The sequence below is a fragment of the Cygnus olor genome, chromosome 1 (genome assembly GCF_009769625.2).
Source record: "Cygnus olor isolate bCygOlo1 chromosome 1, bCygOlo1.pri.v2, whole genome shotgun sequence".
Classification (NCBI taxonomy): domain Eukaryota; kingdom Metazoa; phylum Chordata; class Aves; order Anseriformes; family Anatidae; genus Cygnus; species Cygnus olor.
This window is the reverse complement of record NC_049169.1, coordinates 205,484,610-205,504,916: the sequence shown is the minus strand read 5'-3', so window position 1 is coordinate 205,504,916 and position 20,307 is coordinate 205,484,610. Positions and strand designations below refer to the sequence as shown.

Below are 20,307 nucleotides of genomic sequence, written 5' to 3'. Positions count from 1 at the left end.
CAAGCTGCAGGCAGAGCACGTCCGACCTTGCATTGGGTCGCTGGTGAAGCGGGGAGGATGGAGACACGGGGCATTTCCTGGGGATCATTCCCGGCTGGCGGAATGCTTTGGGCTACTTACCCCAGCCGGGCTCTGATCCCTAGGAAATGCCCTGTACGGGGGTTAAAATAACCCTAAACACGCTGGGGGAAAGAGGCTCTGAAAACCTGCCGCGCTGCCGGGTGGTACACGCCTGCTTTTGGATTCCGAGCGCACGCTCGGTCTCTTGAGATGCAGCTCCACGATGCGACCTGACTTTATCTTCACAAAACAGCTCCTGCAGCAGAGCTGGATGGAAGCGGCGCCTTTCATTTCATCCAAATGTTTCAAGGTTAGGAAAAAAAAAAAAACAATTCCTCTCTTTCAAGAAGAACTGGAGCCTTTTCAAGCTTCCGACCCTGCGTAAAAGAGCACAGCAAGCCCCCCAAAACAGCCGGCAGTTGAAGCCAAACCCCAAGCCAGTCCTTTCCTTTGTTGATAGGCAGCAGCTCCAGCAGCTCTGGCTGCTTTCCATGAGCAGGGGGAATATTAGCACAGGATGCTCTGATCAGATAACGAGACAGTTTGAAGCATCTTCACTACAGTGTTCTGGCAAAGACGGGGGCACCAGAGCTCTGATGCCTTCGTAGAGCCTCAAAAAAGGGAAAGAGGTGACTCGGGGGCCAGCAGTGCTTGAGATGCACGTGCACCCTTGGATTTGATGGTCCTGCAGTGATGGGAAAACAACGGGATGGGAATTAACAGGCCGCCCAGAGAGGGGCTGGGGGCTCCTTCTTGGTGCTGTGGTGCTGAGCCGGTGTCTGGATGCAGCCAGGGGATGCTTCCAGTCCTTGCACTCGAAGATAATTACACGGGTTTTCCTGCTCGGGAACCACGACCCAAGCTAAAGCCCAGTCCTGCTTCCCACACTAAACCGGACCGTTCAAAATAATTCTGCGGGGAGCTGAGCTGGGACAAAATGCTACTGAAATACTTCCGAAATTTGGGCCCAGACAGAAGTTCTTCACGCTTGGTCCTTCCCTCTGGGATGAATCAGAGCTCTTTAAGCCAACACCTGACCCAGATACAGTTTTGGCAGCGGTGTTTACCCCTTTTTCCCCGCTTGTGCTGTTTCCACCAGGGCAGAGCAGGAAACTGGGAATTTTCACATTTCCTTCGTTACCTTCTCAAGGCAGGAAACCATCGTAGCACTGCGTGGCGGAAGGAGCCCCAGACAGCGCTGCAGACATGGACACTATTCTGATTTAAGCATAAAGACTGCTTCATCCTCATTTTTCCTCGTGTGACCACAATGGGAAGGACTCCCTCTACGGACACGATTTGGCACAATGGGGCTTTGACCGCAGCCGGGCCCAGGGCAAGCAACCATAAAACAAATCCTAATAAAACAAGCAGGGAGAAGTCTTTGCCCGGCTCCCCTGCCTGTTTACCCGAGCCTGGTATCCTCTCACATCCTTAGGCATTACTTCAAGAGCAGATGGTGCTCTGTGGTAGAGCAAACGAGCAATTATCCTCCTGACACCCCGCGAGGCCTCCCCGCATGCGATCGCAAGAAGTTACTTCACCCCAAGCTAAGAGCTGTTGTCTGGCTTTTCAGCATAATTGGATGTAATCAAGTTTAATTTGGTTGGTGCAGTAACTCTGAAGACTTTTGTAACTGGATTACTGTCGGCTCAACGGTCATGTGCCATTATATTTGCTGGTCAAAACAGAAGCCAGAATAAAAACAGATGCTTTCCCCCCTGCTCCTCCTTCCAGCGGCACCCCTCCAGGATATGAGCTCGCGCTGCACAGTCACTGTAATGAACTAAAAATTCTATTAGAAGAAGGAAGTCATTGCTGTCATATTACATTCAGGCCTCTCCTAGAAAGTGTAAATTATCTACTGTATGTATCTCTGTTTGTTTACAGTTGTAGACCACGCACAGCTTAGAGCTAAAAATACTGGAGCACAGATCTACGATGCGCACGAGCTTTGAGGTGTATAAATCTGATTATCCTTATGGTACAGATAGGGGAACTCAGACCACGAGCAGGAGTGAACAAGCCCCTCAGGTCCCATTTTCTGCCATACATCACCAGCCAAGAGAAAGGAATAAGAGAATGCTGTGTCTACAGCAGATGCATAGATCTACTGCAAGTAAGCCTTAGGTGAGAAAGGCAGATGTAACTAAGCCAGCAGCATAAAGCCCTTATTTTCACACCTTCCAGCTCCTACTGGTATTAACTTACTCAAGCAGCGTGTGAAAGGCTGTTCTCATCATGCTTTAGGACAAATTTTGCAAATTCAAGACCCTGTGGACCCTCAGATGCTGAGGTTTAAGACCCGGTGATATCCCCCTGACCGATGCTGAGGCCAGACAAATGGAGACTGAAATGTACTTTTTTAACAGTGAAAATATTCACGGGAACAGCGCATGGAAGAGAGAGGACCTTGTGGTTTCGCAGCACTGTCGGCTATTTGGAGGCATAGGAAACATATTATGTTCCCGGCTAAAACGCCTATTGTCAGACAGACGCCTCCTAAAAGTCAGCTCAGTTTTGAATTGCAGATAAACCATAAAAAGACCAAAGTGCAAAGAGACTTCTCCAAGATCAGCGGCAAAGCGACATCTTCAGCTCCCAGTCCCAAATGCTACGGAGCAGGCACCCTCACGGCTGAATGCTGGTAGGCTGGAGATGCAGGCATATGCATCTCTGGTTTGGGCCAGATGGCTATTCTGAGTTTCTAATGATCTGGGAAATGAACGCTTCGTGACGTTGTATCTCAGAGGGCTCAGCACAAACTTTCTTCCAGTTTCCAAACCAGCACTGTTACAGATGGCACCAGATCTCGGGCGGGGATGGGAGTAACACAGTGCTAAAAACTGCACGTGCTCCAAGGAGGCGGCAATGTAATCCTGCCAGGCAATCACCCGTCAAGTTCGTTAACAAATATGCTCACGGAATGTATTCGATACCTGCATCCTATACTTCCCAAATCGCCATAAACAACGATAATTTATTAACGCCATTAAAAATGGCATATGAAAGTGTTTTTAAGCCACTGCATAAGCCAAGCCCTCAGATTTCATTTGCATTGTACTTTGGGTTGAGTGAGTGGCAAAGTTCAAACACGTGGGGTTATTTATATGGAAAGCACACCCGTGCATGTTTACGAAGAGGCACCCAAGGCACACACTCGCCAGCACTTCGCTGCTGTGCAGAGCCCCTTCTGTGACGCACCGCATGCTGTTGGGCAAGCCCGAACGCACGTGGTGGTTTATTTACGTTAAACAACTGGAGAGGTCACTTCAAGTGCTTCACGGGGATGGCATCGTGTGACTCCAGCCCGACAGAACGAGGCCTCATCAGCAGAAATGTTTGCTTTACTCAGGCAGGGGAGCCTCAAAATCTAATTCTGACTTTGCTTCCCTCCGTAGGCTCTGGCAGGCCCCTTCATCTGTCCCTGACTTCCCTGCGCTCACCTTGAGCATCGTTTTTCTCACGGCTGCAGGGAAAGCCCTGCTAGCACGGACACGGAGGCCTTGGAGTTGTCTAGGGTGGGTGTTCAGCTGTCTCCTGCTGGGGTGGGCAGTCTGTGGCCGTTCTTCCAGCAGCAGAGCAGCAAAGCTGAAGGACACACCGAAGATGGGAGACCTGCGTCTCAGAAAAATATGCATCAGAAGCCTGCTTCACGTGGCTTAATCTGGCTTAATTACAACGCCAAGCATTTGGAGCGGGGGGTCTTCAAAGGGCCACGAAGAGTACTGAATTAATGCTAAAAAAAATCACTTTGGAAGTAAAGACACCATAGAATTACTATTACACTGCCATTGTGTCTGTGAAATGAAATTATTTTCCCCTGTGGCTGGAAATCTAGCATCTCTTGGAATTCACGGCTGATCGTACAGAAGAGTCCAATACAGAAATGTGTTTACGTGGTTTGTCAAGGCTACCTTCCAGACCACACTGAGAGTTCCTCGGAGCGATTCGTGTCTTGTTTGCCAGCAACCCATATGGTTCGTTACTTCTGAAAATCTAGGCCTCCGTTATTACAGCGCATACGAGCACCAGTACATTAATCTGCTGAAGACAGTAAGAAAGATATACAGCTCTTGGTGAAGAGCAAAAAGCAAGAGCAGGCTTTGCAAAGAAAATTAAAAATGTACTCTGTTGGCTCCCTCAAATTATTCAGAAAAAAAAATCAATTGTAAGAGTAATAAAAATAAACAGCAGCACTGTGAAATCCGTATTGCTCTATCTGAAAGGCCTCGGGACGTACAGGGATAGATAAAAATCACTGAAGTACAGTCTAGGATCTTAGAAATGCCAAAAATGCGTTTGAAATCGGATCGGTTGCAAACATCCTGCCTTGCTTCTGGTGTGGCAGCGCACCCAAAGGCGGAGGGGAGTCTTGTGGGGAGGCAGTGAGCAAGGACTCAGTCGATTTGGGTCCGTTCCATGGTTCTGCCACATACCTCGAAGAAGCTGCTTAATTGCTCCATGCCTCGATTTCCCGCAGTAGAAGTGTCAGCAATAAGAGCAACAAGGATCCTGAAGTCATTTCACCCACATTTCACCCAGAATCGAGCCTACAGTTTCTGACGGAGCTGGTGTAAGTCCTTCAAATGGTCTCACAGTCTTGCCCCACTCCTGCCCTTCATGGGAAAGCTCTCCCTTCGCAGCATCTTTGCCTAACCTTGCGCGGCAGACATTGAGACCCAGCTGCAGGACAGATAAGAATACATGTCACAGCAGCAATAAAGCAATGGGAGCCGTAATTTCTTTGAACTCTGGGTCAAACTTCTTGTTAGCCAAGTCTATAAGAACTCGTACAGTAAATTACATACGTCTCTTTACCAGCAGGATCATAAAATAAAACTTTACAATCCTTCTGAAGGTCACGGCTCAGCAAGAAACTATAAGATAAAACAATAAATTCACCCCCGAGACCAGTTTTCGTGGCTTCTCTAGCTTTGGTTAGATCTGAGGAAATTAGGACTTTGACAATCTTTATACAAAATCTTTCTTATTTCTCCTTTGGACCCATCTCCCAGCTCTCCCTAACGTAAGACAGAGGCTGAAACAACAGTAATAGCAAGTGTTACTGGTTTCAGCAGCAGCAAAGTCTCATTTATCTCTATACACACATTTAATGGGAACAATGACCAAAGTGTTTCTTGGCAAATTAGTCCCTTTCTCCCCTGAAAGAAAAACACACCTATAAGCTATTTCCAAAACAATCAATATTAGTCCAGCAAACAAAACTGTACGTTAAATTTCCCATCAGAGTCTCGGCACTCCCTCGAGTGATGCTCTGTAAATTGCAACTGCTATTAAATAAACTGGAAAGAGGACCGCTGAGCTGGGCACCTCGGTGCTTCTCCATCCTGTCTGGGGGCTTGAATGGAGTTAAGCCAGCTACAAACCCTACGCCAGCCTGGTCTGCTGACTCTTAAGATCTGTCTGAGGGACAGACCTTTATTCCTGGGACTGTGTAAGTTAATACAACAGCCCAAGATCCAGACACTGCCATAGTAACTCAACATAAATCCTAAGGAGAACAGCAATCTCTGCTGCTAGCTAAGGAGCACGTGTTTGCTCTCCTGGGAAGACTAAGACGTGATACCAGTTCTGTGGGTATGATTTTCTTAATTAGATCCTGCACATAAAAATCTTAAGTAAAGGGATTATCTGAGGTTCTTGCAAGCAAAACCAGAAGTCTTCCTTCAAACATTCCACTGAGAGGCTGGCGTTTGGCTGTGTGAAGTTTACGGCTCTGCTGTTTTATTCCCGGAGGTGTTGCTCTCCCATCCCTCTGCCCCAACGCTGCCAACACAGACACAATAATCGATGACGCCGATTCTTTCCTCTGAAACTCAAAGTGAGGACAAACCTGAAAAGAGGCAGCGCCGGCTGCCGAGGAACTGAAACTGCAAAAACTACTTACCGAGAGGATGCTAGCAGAGATCGTGCTGGTTACCTGGCCTCGAGAGCTGATTGCTTACAGTGCTGAGAACACCCCAATGCAAGCTACTGTGCTGTGGGTTCAGCTAAGGGATGAGTCCTGCGTGCAAAGAATAACAGCTTTTTATTTCAAGAAGCGTCAGTTTTTACCTGGCTTTGACTCTTGCCGGACTGCAGCCTCTAAGCAGAGAAGTAGCAAGGAAACGGCTTCAATCTGTGAAACTCTCGGTGCGTTTCCCTGCCGACACGTCCCAGAGGAGCGACCTCCCCCGTCCTCCCCCTTAACTTCCTTTTCGTTCCAGGCCAGGAGCTTCAGAGGAAATAGATGGCATGCCACATGGAAATCCCAGAGAAAACACGTTGCGTTCCTTGGCAATCCCAGCCGGTGTTACATACACACAGCTCGAGGGGAACAACGCTCCCACCTCGCTGGGTACCTGCAAATCGAGCCGCTCACGAGACCATCGGTCACGGCATTAACCCTAAGCAGTATCATCGCACACGGGGTCTCGGCCCCTACCTTCTCCTCTCTCCCACCTCTAGGCAATGCCCCTAAGGACAGCCCTGCCAACCCACCCAGCATCTTGGAACGAAACAGAAGTACGTGCGCAAGACGAGGGAGGCTGCTCTGCTTGGACACGCAGTCGGGAACGTGCCAAGAAGTGTGTCCTTGCCACATCTTGCTTCAAAATCTGCTGTCCTACAATGGATACAACCAGGAAAACAAAACAAACCCTCTGACATTGCTTCATATACCTACCTACTCAAAGGTTCAACCTTTTCCTTCTCTCCTGCAATGATCTCTTATCAAGGTGAAGAATGGAGGGCGGATCACACCAGCCCTCGGCTCTTGCAAGCTGTCACCTCATGCAAGGCCTCGATAACCTGTTTGAAACGCTTCTGCCATCCTTCCCGGTAACTTGTGACTCACCCCACATCATCCCACGGCTTTTGGGCACCTGCCATTGTCTTCTCTTCTCCGCCTTGTTTTTCACCTGCCACTCTTTAGCCCCACGCGGCCCGTCAGATCTGGTATCTCACGGCACGGCCAACGACCTCCTGCACCTTCACGGCACGGCCAAAAATCTCCTGCACCTTCACAGGGTGGCCCAAAACCTCCTGCACTTTCACAGGGGGGCCAACAACCTCCTGCATGGGTGCTGACAACAATCTGCTGGTGCCAAACCCAACACATCCACCCCAGAGCTGCCGCAGGGATCAGAGCCGAGCGGACAGGGGAGATTTTGCCATCCATCTGCTCTGTTTTCAAGGGCTGGGCTTTCGGTTCAAGCACTCTCCTTTACAGCAGAACCAGTGGCTGAGGCTCTCAGTAAGGACACCTGCTAGCTGCAGGTTATTTAGGAACGTGGCACGGACGGGACTGTTGGCAGCTGTACTTTTTCCACATCTTTCTGCTGAAAGAATTCCAAACCAGAAATGCCAGCGGTGGCATTCAGGACGACTCCTTCAAATGGCAGATAGTTCAACTGCACAAAGACACTCGGGTGTCTTATGCAGGAACTTCTCAGTGTTTTCAAAGGTACTTGAACCCTTCCATGGAACCAGACTTACCACCTCGGGCTGTACCAGGAAACACAAACCAGCAAATGCACGGTTAACACCTGCCTAATCAAGCAGACGAAGGAGAAAATCTTGATATGCAAGGGATACCTCAAGAGACTGCAACAAACAGCCCAAAGCAATGACCTCGCGGTGATCTTGTTTGCACGATCATTATACATAAGAGGCCCAGCCGTGGACCAAACTGAAACACGGCAGGTGCCACGTTACATAAATCTGTATTTTTAGGTGCTGCAGGTGCAGTACTACGCAGCCTCACTGCAGAGACCTGGGACCGTGACGCTACCAGCCCAACGCTATTTGATAACTGGTTTTCAATCTCTTTCATCTACTCGGAAGAAAAGTCTTCGGGGCTGTTCTGCAGCCACTTCACGTTCCGCGTGCCAATTTACACGGGGTTCATTAGCAGTAAGGCTGTTACTTTGCTTTTTCTTCTTTATATATATATTGTTTTGACTGCAGCTGTCTTGGGCTCCACAGTAGTAAGCACTATGCAAATGACCAGTTGCTAGATGGTGCTAATTTAGAAGGGAAGAAGGATGCTGGAAACCCTCAGTTCAAGTCCCAAATAAACCACTTGTTTCCAGTTGCCTTGGGCAAGTCACTTGATCTGCCCTTAATTCTGTTTTCAAAACAGGAGTGAATATTTCTTTACCTGGCAGGGAAGCTGAGAGCATAAACCCATTAAAGACTGCAAGGAGTTCAGATCCTACCGTGATAAGCAATTACTTAATACATATGCAACGGCTGGCAGCATGTGTTGGTTGTTCCAAAATACACACACAACTGCTCGGCCAGATGAACACATCAGATACTTTCTCAACAACGGAACAGCAAAGCAACAACAACAAACCGCCACAAAACTGCAAGTTGGCTTCAGAGGGATGAGCGTGCTCTCATCTAGCTGAACGTTTCCTTCTGCTGTGAAGGCGTCCTTGCTCGGATGCACAAAGCAGGTACCTCCTGCAGAAGCTGCGCAACCGATTCGGGTCTACGCAGAAGGAAACATCAGCCAAAGAGGCTGGAGGAAACACTGTGATGCCGAGTGCCACGGCTTTCCGACAGAATAAGGAACCACGCAGAGTTACAGAACAACCCAGTGTACATCTTTATTGACGATTCACAAAATCAAGCATCGGCCATCTAATTCGCTCCGGCAGTTCCAGGACGACGTTTTTCCTTGCTAGGTCTGGCTGATTTTTCCAAGGTAAACAGTATTTGCTTTTAACTTGGGGTGGGGAGAATCACGCTGTACAGCTGTCATTTCGTAAGAGCAAAATGCATCTCAGCCGTGACAATACTTTGCAATTTTATAATACTCAATCTTCAAAGCCCTGTGCAGGCATTTAATTAAAGCCTATTAAAGCCTCACAGCAGCCCTGGCTCCCAGTCCCTTTCAGGTCACACCTCCTCATTAATATTTCACATGAAACCCCCGCTACCTCCCAACAATACTGATTCAGTACTCCCATCACTCGTGCTAGTCTCAGGAGAACCTTAACCCTTTAGTTAAGGGTTTATTTATTTCTTATCACTCCTGAAATCACTAAAGACGTGAACTGCTATCAAATTAACTGCGGGTATGCTTCCATCATCTCACCAGAACATGTATTATTTTCAGTAAGCCAGTATTAAGCTCACGGAGAGCTTTGTGATACAAAAATCCTCTCCACTTCCCACTAAAACGCACCGTCCCATGCCCACGTTACGTACACGTGGCGACACCAGCAGTTTGCTCCGCTCGAGTCCGCTGCTGAGCTACAGCAGACAGGAGTGAGGGAACCTGGGGAAAGGAATAACGTCTTTGATGTTGTCAACTCCCAAGATGTACTGCAGGTAGCGTTCAAAGCCCATCCCGAAGCCTCCGTGGGGAACCGAGCCGAATTTTCGGAGGTCTAGATACCTGCGATTTAAAGAGACAGTTAAGCTTGCAGCGCATTTATGCCGATGTAATTACAGAGAGCTTTTTATCTAGGCTTTTCTTTTCCATCTTAATTACTTCTCCTTGCCCCTAACCACTGTGGGGTTCTGCCAACACAGCCGGGACAGGCCAGGGGTGGGAAGAGGTGTGGCTCCCTGACAGGCAGAGCTGTATTAGCAGAAACCCCAAGTGCAAAAGCATTTAAACCAGCAGAGCTACGCCTTGCCAATATGCTAGAGCCTGTTTTGTTTAGGAACAAGAACTCATTTGGGTACAAAGCACAGCTTTAACATCACAGCTCTGCTCACGCTGAGAGCACCTCTGTAAGTTTTAATAGCTAAAATATCCCGAGTAGAGGCACGAGCCCAGGTCTGGCAACACAAAACAGTTCCACCCTCAGAGATGGAGGAGCCTGCTCGCATCTGTTTAGCCCGTGCCATGCTGCTCTTGAAACCTGCCCTACAATAAATTCTTTCATTTTCTGTCGAGTCACCTTTTCAGTAGCCTAAATCATTTCATTTCCAGTAATTTCTTCAGAAGACTATTTCTTGGCCCAAACAGGTCCTGCTGTCTGCTGAATTTTCCTTCAGACCTTCACTCTTCTTTTAAGGTAATTATGATAGCTTTTTTTTTTTTTTTTCTTCCCCCAAATCACTTTTACAGGCTGGTTCATTTATTCCCCCAGCAAGTCAGCAAAAAATCTTGGACGTATCTTCTCCAAAAATGAGATCTGGAACAAGACATTTCATTTTCGAGAACAGTACCTGTCATCAACAGAAAACTCAGCTCCCTGGTTTGGAAGTAGATATTCCAAATATTACAGAATCACGGAATGGCTCAGGTTGGAAGGGACCTTCAAGCCCATCCAGTTCCAACCCCCTGCCATGGGCAGGGATGCCACCCATCAGATCAGGTTGCTCAGGACCCCATCCAACCTGGTCCTGAACACCCCCAGGGGTGGGGCGCCCACAAGATATGGCTGTCAACAACATTGGGAAGGTTCTTCTTTAGAGCTCCCCATCGCCCTGCTGGATTTCACCTGCTGTGATACACAAGAACTAGGTGTGCACCTATAAAACATCACCAACAGTTTTAGTTTAATAGGAGTGAACAACGTCTCAGTGGGTTTCTTCTTTTATGGGGCCACTTCTGAGCCTGCTGAGGCCACAAAGATGTTATTCTTTATATGAATGCCCTAGTAGGGGATTGAGTGACTGCACATGTATTACGTGCTTTTAATCTTGAATGAATATTTCATTATCCCATTTTAAAAATGCAAGTAAATTTAAATATAAATATATAAGTATGCATATAATTATATACTAATAATTTAATATACAAATACGTAAATAACACATATAAACATGCATCTTGAATTATACATGCCTATACTGTATCATATAATTATATACTACGTAATTACAATTTCATATGTTATGTATTAAATTATATATTAAATATATTTAATAAAATAGATAGTACTGGGTTTGGCTGGGATTATTTTCTTCATAGTAGCTCGTACGGTTCTACATTCTGGATTTGTGATAAAAACAGTGTTGGTAACACCTTGATGTTTTAATTATTGCAGAGCAATGCTTACACAGCATCAAGGTCTCTTTCTGTTTCTCCCACCAGTGAGGAGGCTGGGGGGAGGCAGCACACGGAGATGGGAGGGGACACAGCCAGGACAGCTGACCCAGCTCACCAGTTTTCACACTTTTGCCTTTCTGATCCTCTTCCCCATCCCACTTAGGGGGAACAAAGAAGTGTCTGTGTGGGGCTTAGCTGCCTACCAGGTTTAACTGACTATATATATATATATATATATGTATGTATTTATTACGTTTATATAATACATGAATAAACGTAATAATACATAAGTACACCTAATAAATACATAAGTGCCCATAAATACATATGTATTATATATTTTGCTTGTATTTTTCTATATACGTAGATACATATTTATATTTAAGTGTGTTTGCTTGCCTTTCAGGGTTTTGGTGGTTTGCAGCCTACATGTTAACAGCATGAAGCCAAAGTAACGCCACTGATCACCTTTCCTTGCAAAACAGAAATACGCTCTCCAACAAATGGCTAAGCCTGCAAGACATTGCCCTGGCAGACTCAGTTTGACAGTAAGACTTTTATAGCCGAAAATATTTTTTCTTGCAGTTCATTAACAGTAGTCAAAATTTGGGAAGCCACATATTACAGTCAATGCAATCTTTTTTTTTTTTTTTTTCTCCACGGGGCTCTTCCTCCTCTGCTCCACTGCCTAAGCAGTAAAACCAAAAGCAGAACTTCTTACCTCTTCCTAGCACTGACCCACAACAGTTGTGCCTGCACTGCAAGCTGAACAGCAGGCTCAAGAGAGGGATATTTGTTGTCTGGCCCCTGGGGACCACAAGCTTTCTGTCTGCACGTGGTGGTCTCCATCTTAACCCACTTCATGCAGACTGCAGTCATAAGAATTTGGGTTTCCACTTATAAAACAGGATCTGCCTCCAGGGAGCTCTGCTTTGCAACTTTTCAAGGGTTTGCAAGGAAGATGATGGGCAAATCTGATGCTGAGGGTGGTGACTTGTAAAATATGAAAGGCCTCCTAAACGTGAGGGATTTGAGTGCTGCCCATGGCACATCAATCTGTCCCCGCTCCGTAGTTCTGAGCTGACCTGGCAAAGCAGCTGGTGACAACTCCAGCAGCAACTAGCAATTTAAGCAACAGCACAAACACTGCTGATGACATCAACGAGCATATCTCAGCCCGTGCAAAGAGAGTTGAGACTACGCCTAGCACCTTTTCTTCCCTTTTGCTGGCAAGAGAGTTTACAAAGTCATCATAAAGAGATGAAGTAACTCAGCTTCTTCCAGATGAACAATAATAATAAATTCTACCCTTCCTTATCCAGGGCTTTCATCTGTAGATCTCAAAGCACTCTGAGAAGCCATTTTGGCAAAAGGACCGAAACAAAACCCATTAAAGTTAATAGAAAAAGTCCATTGAATTAAACGTGCTGAGGATCAAGCCTGTGAATCCTTCCTGATGACTGTGCTTAGACGAAGCAAAGGAATTGAGAAATTTTCCATTCTTCCCAGATGAAAGAAAAAGTAACTGCCTGCAGATGAAAAGAAAAATCCCTTTAGGCTGGAAAATGTTCCCTGAGGTTTCCTTCATTCAATAATCTCCAGACATTGGATGTTTCTCACCTCAAAAACAGCCATGAAGTAATCTAGCTGTTTCTCCCAGTGCCTCATACTTATGAGGAGGGATGAGCCCCTCATTGGCAACTGGGGGGCCGTGCAACATTATTCTATGGGGGAAATAAGTTTATGTGACCCCAGATAGCCCCTGAGTTCATGTTCAGCACCTGGAGGACTGGTTGCTCTTCTGAGATTCGAAACTTACTAAAATATGTGCTGCAACAACATCCCCTGGCAGTGAATTCCACGAGCTTGTTATGTGCCAAGTTAGAAAAGCATTCCCTTTTATCCCTTTAAAAACCTACATCCTTTTACCATCATCGTGAAATCCTGTGCTGCACAGCAAGGCCCTATGAAGAACAGCACTCTCCTAGTGACCATTCATAAAGCAGAATGTATTCTTTTCAGTCTCCTTTCAAAACAAATATAATCTTGATCTTTTATACAACTGTCTTGTTATACTGAAGCCTCCGCAGCCAGTTAGAAGAAAGTACAGCCAAAAGAACAAAGACACTGCAGTCCACGAAGTGGAATATTCTACTGGAAGAAAAAATACACTGAGGAAAAAATATGGGTAATGAAAAACTGCTAGTGAAATGAGATGACATTTGCAGGACCGTTTGGTTAAATCTTTCAGGTAATGAGCATGCAAAGTACCAACAGGTTTTGGTGATGGGTAAAATGCTATCTTTGGTTCCGTACAACTTCTGCTCTGCTACAACTTTTTGGGCATCTTCCAGCAATCTTCCAGCACTTCCGCGTTCTCACCAGAGAGGCAACAATAGGGTCAGGCTTCTTCCAAGGAGAGCGATGGTTTTTTCTGCTTTCACTGGGCTCTGGAGGAGGTTCAAGGATGATACGAATGCTGTGACTGCCCATCGATCTGAAGTGGCTCACCAGTCCTGCTGTTTCTTAGGTCCTCTCCTTTCCACCTTGCCACAGAAGAACCCAACAGAATGCTCTGAAGTTAGAGTCACAGAATCATTAGGGTTGGAAAAGACCTCCAAGATCGTTCAAGCATCAAAGACAATTATAAATAAGAAAGGCCAAGAAGACTGAAGCTCAATATTCACCATCTAGGGCAGGAACAAGGCCAAGATGACACAGTAATATCCATTCCGAGACAGCAGATAACATCTGCCCTGGTGCTATGTCCTTTCACCAGCATTACCCTGTAAGATCAGAAAGGCAGCTGGACTCCGAAGGGTTCAGTACGAGGCCATCTTCTCCATTCATGCACCTGATGACAATTTGAGTAAGGAAATGGGTGCTTATATGTAGAAAGACCACCTGAAATGCTGCTCAAGCCGATGGGTATGAGGACATGTTCATCACAAAGAAGTGAAGTTTTGTTATTGCTCGTGCTAAGCTGGCACTTGGAGTCTGCAGGCAGGATCAGGTCTTGTTTATAAGGCAATGCACTCAACGCCCTACGGTCACAGAGAATTCAGGCTTTGCCCCGTGGAGCTAACAGCCTAAACTGGCAAAGAACAGCAGGAAAGAGGCACAGAGGCAGCAAGTGACTTCCCAGGGTAAACTCTGACCACCTGACTTTCCCACCTCACTTTCACAGACCTCTCAGTCTAGCCAAGATCAGCATCTACAGCACGGAGCTCTTTTCTATCTACAGTTCAAAGGAAAGAGTGTGAAAATAAGATAAAGTTACTGCAAAGTCAAGCCAGATACTTCCCCAGCTCATATTCTTTATGGAAAGAAACCTGCACAACAGGAAGGATGTACTGACTGAGGAAGATTCAGAGCAGTTTGGCTATATTCGTTCGTCTGCTTTTTTGAAAAGCTTTCTAGAAGACAGGAATGGGCAGAAGCACCACAAGCCATCAGTCGCCTCTTTGACCGATAATTCCCCCACAAGCAAGGAAGTCTTGAAGCCACGAATGGAAGCAGCGTGTCCCAAAATATCCTCGTGCTTAGTCAGAGACGAAAACAGGCAGAAACCGAGATATGGCATTATATAGGGGATTTCAGAAGGGACTGCATCTTGCACAGCTGCCCATTCAGAAGTTAGCAAGTATTATACTTCAAAAGGAGTGACTCAGCTGTTCTCGGAAGAGTTTGTGTGCCAGCTTTGGAGACCGAATTCAATCACTGAAATGGAGGAAATTAATTTCAGTCTCTCCTGCCACTTTCATTGAGAAGATGGATGCTGGCAAACCACCCACCTCTTTTCTGGCAGATTCTCGACCAAGAGGCCAGTAGGAACTGCACATCTCCTGCACCTTCCTAGCACACCAGACTCTGCTAAGGCAGGGTCTTCAATCAGTTTCAATCCTCTCTGGGAAGCTGCATCATCCACAATGGCGTGGAGGGAAAAGGGGAGCAGAGAATGTCCAAAATGAGATTGCAGGAGGAAGGAGTTTCCAAAATTTCACTGCTACGTATGACATGAGACTGAAAATGGGTGATGGGCAATGTCTTAGTCTTTTCTTCACACGCAGCATAAGGCAGGGCTGAGCTGTCTTAGCAGTGCTGCAAGGCTCCCTGCTCCTCAGCACCAAGCTTTCTCAGGTTGAATCTCAACACCTAACCACACAACTGATTGATGATCCTTGGTCAAGACAATCCTTCCCTCTCCAGCAGACCCAGTATTTAATTACCTACATATGTTAGAGTTGCTGACCACGCTCCTCTAGAGTATCAGGTGCTGTTCAGAGTTAGGAAAAAACCAACCATCCCAAGTACAACCCAGAGTCCTGGGATTCTTCTGAGTATTTTATATGAGCTCCAAGGGGGCAACCAGGAAGCAGAGCATGCTAAAAGGATTCAGCTTGACTGCTACGCCGTACACAGGCACACTGGACATGGTAACAGCTCTCTTCCAGCAATTTCACCTGAGAACACGGACAGTTAAACCGTACGCCTGTCTAAAAATATTTCCCGTAAACAGAAGCTACGGGCTCAAAGACATTCCAGAAAGAAACCTTCACCCTATGCTCTGGCTTTGATGAGGTGATACGGTGTATTCTGACCCATAAATGCAAATAATAAAGGAAGACATTTCATTCACCCTGTTTGCAAATGGATGATGTAAAGGACTGACAGGCATTGAGCTCTTCCTAAGTGATTTCATTACTGTGGGAGGAGGAGAGTGGAAGAATCTACTACTGCTGCTTTTTTCAAGGCAGTCTCCCTAACGAGCATTCCAAATACCGAGGAGTATTTGGATACACTCTTCTAAATTTAAAATTCTCTGCAGTATCATCCTCCCAGGAGCTATGACCAAGTACATACCAAGAAACACTTGTCAAGAGGGGCACTAAAATCTTGTCATTTTAACAGGCTACACTGTTAATTCGAAGGTTGTTCGGTCTCCTTAGCAGGACAGTTTTAATTGCTTCAATGGATTTGTTAGGGAAGGTTTTTCGACCCAACTGCCCTGTCAATTGTAAAAGGAGTTATTCATGGAGCTGTTAAAGGTCACAAATTGCTTGTGGTTCTGCATCCTGTTTATCTCATGTGATGGCGGACGGAATCTATACGGCTTGGAACACAGTTTAATGATTTAATACCACTGATGAGTTGTAAATTAATCCACTTCATGCCATCCTGAAAGGAATGACCGGTGCTGTCCGTGGACAAATTGGGAAGATAAACTACGTAGCATTAGATTAAGTTTGTTTAAATGAACTGCCTGTTCCATTTAGGCTGGCAGCGATGGCAGGACAACTGGGCCAAGAAATGGCCCCCTCAAGAACAGAACCAAAAAAAAAAAAAAGAAAAAAAGAAACAGTTGTTTGAAGACCCTCAGAAGAAGAAATACAGCTTGCAGACCAAGATATTGTCTTACCATTGGTAGGCATCTGAAAGTCCTAATCTGTGGAACAAAAAGAAAAAGCCTTGTAAGTAAAGGAATACAACAGATCTTCAGGAGCAGCGCTTGCCTAGAAGACAATACTACGAGGGAAGGGAGGCTGTCATGATTAAACTCAGTCCAAAAAGGAAAGGCAGGACGTTAAGGGAAGGCATGATCGGTGGCTGTCAGCTCTGGCACTTGGTAGACATCTCAAACAGATTCCCAACATGCTCCTTAAAATGCCAAGTTTGTTTGTAAACGTACAGGGTCGATCCCAACTTCATGCAAAAACTTCTGCGCATTCTTAAATTAAGGCAAATCAGTAAACTCTGCTTGTGAATTTTTGGAGAGAGCAGGCCTAAATACTAAATTTCCATGCAGCCAATCTCACTTATAAATGAGTAAAAATCTCTTCACATGTGCGGCTATGGAATGATGCAAATTTTCCCCTTTCTTAGTTCACAAAACCACTAAAGATGCCATGGATTTCATAACGTGTAAAACCATTAAATAAAAATAGTTTCAGTGAAACTACTAAATAAAACCGTGGCTTTTCCTAATTGCCACCAGTGCCACCTCCCCCTTTTCCTGTCCTGGCAGAAACTGAGCAAAGTTGATGTTTTTTTTCCTCATTTCTCTCAACACAAACAAAAACATCTGTAAGCAAAATGAGCCCATTTCGCTGATCTTCAGTGCACTGCAGCAGCCCCTGTAGGACTTGTAGATCTGTTGTAAGAAGTGTGCATGAAGAGCCAAGAATCCAGCCATCTCTCTAGTTATGCTGGGTCTGCAGGAATTTAAAGAATTTAAAGGTATTAACAAAGTATTCTGACTCAGCACCTCAGATCCTGAGCACTCAAAACTGAGAAAAACATGTAATAAGTATTATTGTTTTTCCATGTATTTCCATCTTCAGTGCAGAGCTGTACTTTAAGGTCACGGTAGATACACCATCTGTAGCTTGAAACGCTTCCTGTGTCTTTCCTGCCAAACAAAAAAGTCTGGCTTTAACCTTTATAGGGATTCCTCCTCCACCTGCACACCTGGAGGGCTGGGGACTCGGGATCTCACTGTCAAAACTGTCAAGTGCAGCAGGCAACACTGTACTTTGCTTCCGATGAAGTGTGCCTCCTTCTGGAGAGTTCCTAGGGAGAGGAACAACAAGCACGGGGAGGCCTTGCAGGGAATAATATCATCCTCCGCTGCAAACTGGGAACCAGCATCCCGGTGATTTAATTGCCCCGTCTTTTGCTTTCATTATGCTGAAATGGGTTTTGCTTTTCTCCACTGACTAGATAGATTTCTGTGAGGTGAGCACGCAGCTGATTTAAGTGATAAATTCAGTCCCAACATGCAAATGATGTTACTCTGGGATTAATCCCGCTCCAAAATTGCTTTGTACAAGTGTACGACTGGCACAAATGGACTCATGTGAGTTATGAAAGGTTCTCTGGAAAACTCAGATGGGATCTAGGGAACAATTTTCCATGGAGATTTACCCCATCTGTAACGTCAGTTACTGTTAACTAAACAGCGGCTTTGATATTCTGACACTGAATTTAGCCTAAAATCACTCCATGTCACATGAGCCAGAACTAAGCAGCAGGGAAAGAGACAGTCAAAGAGCCTGCATGACTCAGAACAGGTCCTAGCCTCTTCCAGTGAAGCTTCCCACCAAACTGTCAGCTAAGAAAAGTATTCTCTGAAACGATGCCACCGAGGCCAGCTGCATCACGGCTAGCAGAGCTTCTGACCAAAACTGCAGTTCCTCAGTTGCACAACGCAGTGACAAAAATATCCGAGCTCTATTTGACAACTTCCACCTTCACAATCAGCTCTCAGCCACCAAAGCTGCGGAGGAAAGGTTCAAGGACAAAGTGCTTCAGAGCAGGGCCTCCTGGCACCTGCAGGTCCCACATACCTCTGCAGGCGTGATTCGAGGAAGGGCAGGCGCTCCTCTCTCAAGCTGCCTCCACACAACTCCCCTATTCCTGGTACGAGGAGATCGACAGCTGCAACCTTAAAAGAAAGACAAATAGTGTCAGTTATGCCCTTCAGTCTACAGCAGAAGTACAGCTGACACTGGATAGTTGTTTGTAAAAAGCTACTATGATTCTCCTGTCGAGTCCAGGACTCTTAGGTAAGTATTTGCACGCGCTCAAAAAGTCTCTTTTGGGCAGGAGAAGGCTGGGAGGGAAGCCTACAGTGGCAGAAACTGTCAGGCCTACAGAAAACCTAAACGAGGGCAGTCACGTTCCAGGCTGAGGACGTTTGCAACCACGTGGTGTGAACTGAATGCCATCAGGTCACTCTGGAGACAGGAGTGCACACAGCCAAGTCTGTACGTGGTGCAAAAAACACAAATGGGAGCTCACGAGGAGGCAAACATGCACAGGACCTGATTTCCTTAGAGTTTATGCAGCTCTGGTGATAAAGTGGTGCTGTAATGTGTCTGCGTGGCCCCACTCCTTCAGACTGCTCTAGTGGTAACGGTACCAAGGGATCAATGGCACCGATGTGCTGATCCAAGCGTTAGGATCACAGCGTTATCACCTATGCCGTTAGGTTTTGGCCGGTTTTCTTCTAAATTTTGTTCTGTAGGGCTGCTTAGCCCACAGCCGAACAGGTGCTAGAATTAAAGCAAGCGAAGCAACAGCAGGAATAAATTTACCAGGAAAATAAACAAACTATGGCAAATCTGTCTTAAGGGACTTAAGCAAAAACTTAACGCTGCCCAACTCCTGAATCTTCCTCCCGGTACTCCTGCTTTGGAGATTTCTTCTATAACAGAAAAGAGACCGGACAGGATCACGTCTCATCTTGGACTTCTTGACTGGAGGCCCAGCAGAAGGCTACCCCCATCCATCAAGGGCTAAGGCACACGCTCAGCTGAAAAGGAGGAGGAAGCGTGACCCGTGGACTCACTGTTCGCTGGGGTCCATCTTCGTTGTCCCGCATGTAGAAAGGTTTGAGATCGTATGGGTAGTTAATGACAAACACGGGCACCTCACCGCAGTGCTGCACCAGGTACTTCTCGTGTTCTCTTTGGAGGTCACAGCCCCACTGTGAAGACAAGAAAAGGGACCTGGTGTCTTGCTTTGGCGCACCTCGCCTGTGGTAAGAGACACAGCAAAATCCCTGCAGAGGAGAGGCGTGGCTTCGAGCAACACGAAACCACGAGCAGTAACTCTGAGCGCCCACAGGCGACGGGAAAATTTGCTAAGACAAAAGAATTCCACCGGTTTTAAGGCAGAGCAAAGCGATGAAAATAACAGTTAGGTTTCCCAGAACAGGGCCAGATTTCCCTGCATCTGATATCAAACCAGAAAAAAAAACAAACCAACCCCCCAAAAACCCCGCCAAACAAAACCCTCTCCCCACATCGCTCCAGGGAAATAGGCAGCTATCCAAAACTGCTCTACTCAGCCCAGCACACCAGCCTTACTTTGGCGTACAGAAAGCAGCTCTGCTACGATGACCGCTCTCTTCCTTGCTGTGTCCTGTTACGTGCCAAGTTAATTCTCACTCAGGAAAACCCAGCATCCTACCAGCCAATTCTTTGTTACCGGAAAACTTGGCCATTTGCAATGCCCTTTGCTTCTCCTGCTTTCTTCCAGCGACGTTACAAATTCTGTGGCTTTTGACTAGAAACCTCCATCCCAACATAGGACATGCAAAGAATACAGAGGAAGGAGGGAAACTGATATTCGGATATTCTCTTCTCATCTGAAAACATCCTGAGCTTGCTGTCTCAGACCAAGATAGCACAGATTTGACTGAGATGGTTCCTTTTAATCCCATG

The 20,307-nt window shown here is 46.2% G+C and overlaps 2 protein-coding genes across 5 annotated transcripts in view; both read right to left on the bottom strand.

The window, feature by feature from the left end:
• The window catches only part of GAB2 (GRB2 associated binding protein 2), a 95,966-nt gene extending 88,782 nt beyond the window's left edge, over positions 1-7,184 (bottom strand). The window contains exons 1-2 of the mRNA XM_040544448.1: positions 7,114-7,184; positions 5,972-7,053 (exon numbers count right to left, since the gene is read on the bottom strand). The gene's annotated coding sequence lies outside the window, so the exon portion shown is untranslated. The remainder of the gene's footprint in view (positions 1-5,971; positions 7,054-7,113) is intronic.
• A 1,474-nt stretch (positions 7,185-8,658) lies between these two features.
• The window catches only part of NARS2 (asparaginyl-tRNA synthetase 2, mitochondrial), a 51,029-nt gene continuing 39,380 nt past the window's right edge, over positions 8,659-20,307 (bottom strand). For 2 of the 4 annotated variants that reach the window (XM_040544449.1, XM_040544450.1), the window contains exons 11-14: positions 19,431-19,568; positions 18,427-18,524; positions 16,500-16,526; positions 8,659-9,472 (exon numbers count right to left, since the gene is read on the bottom strand). In XM_040544449.1, coding sequence (XP_040400383.1) covers positions 9,328-9,472; positions 16,500-16,526; positions 18,427-18,524; positions 19,431-19,568 — 408 coding nt within the window. In that variant the 3' untranslated portion in view covers positions 8,659-9,327. Of the gene's footprint in view, positions 9,473-11,742; positions 12,610-16,499; positions 16,527-18,426; positions 18,525-19,430; positions 19,569-20,307 lie in introns of those variants that run through there. The other 2 variants (XM_040544451.1, XM_040544452.1) reach the window with 1 other exon arrangement.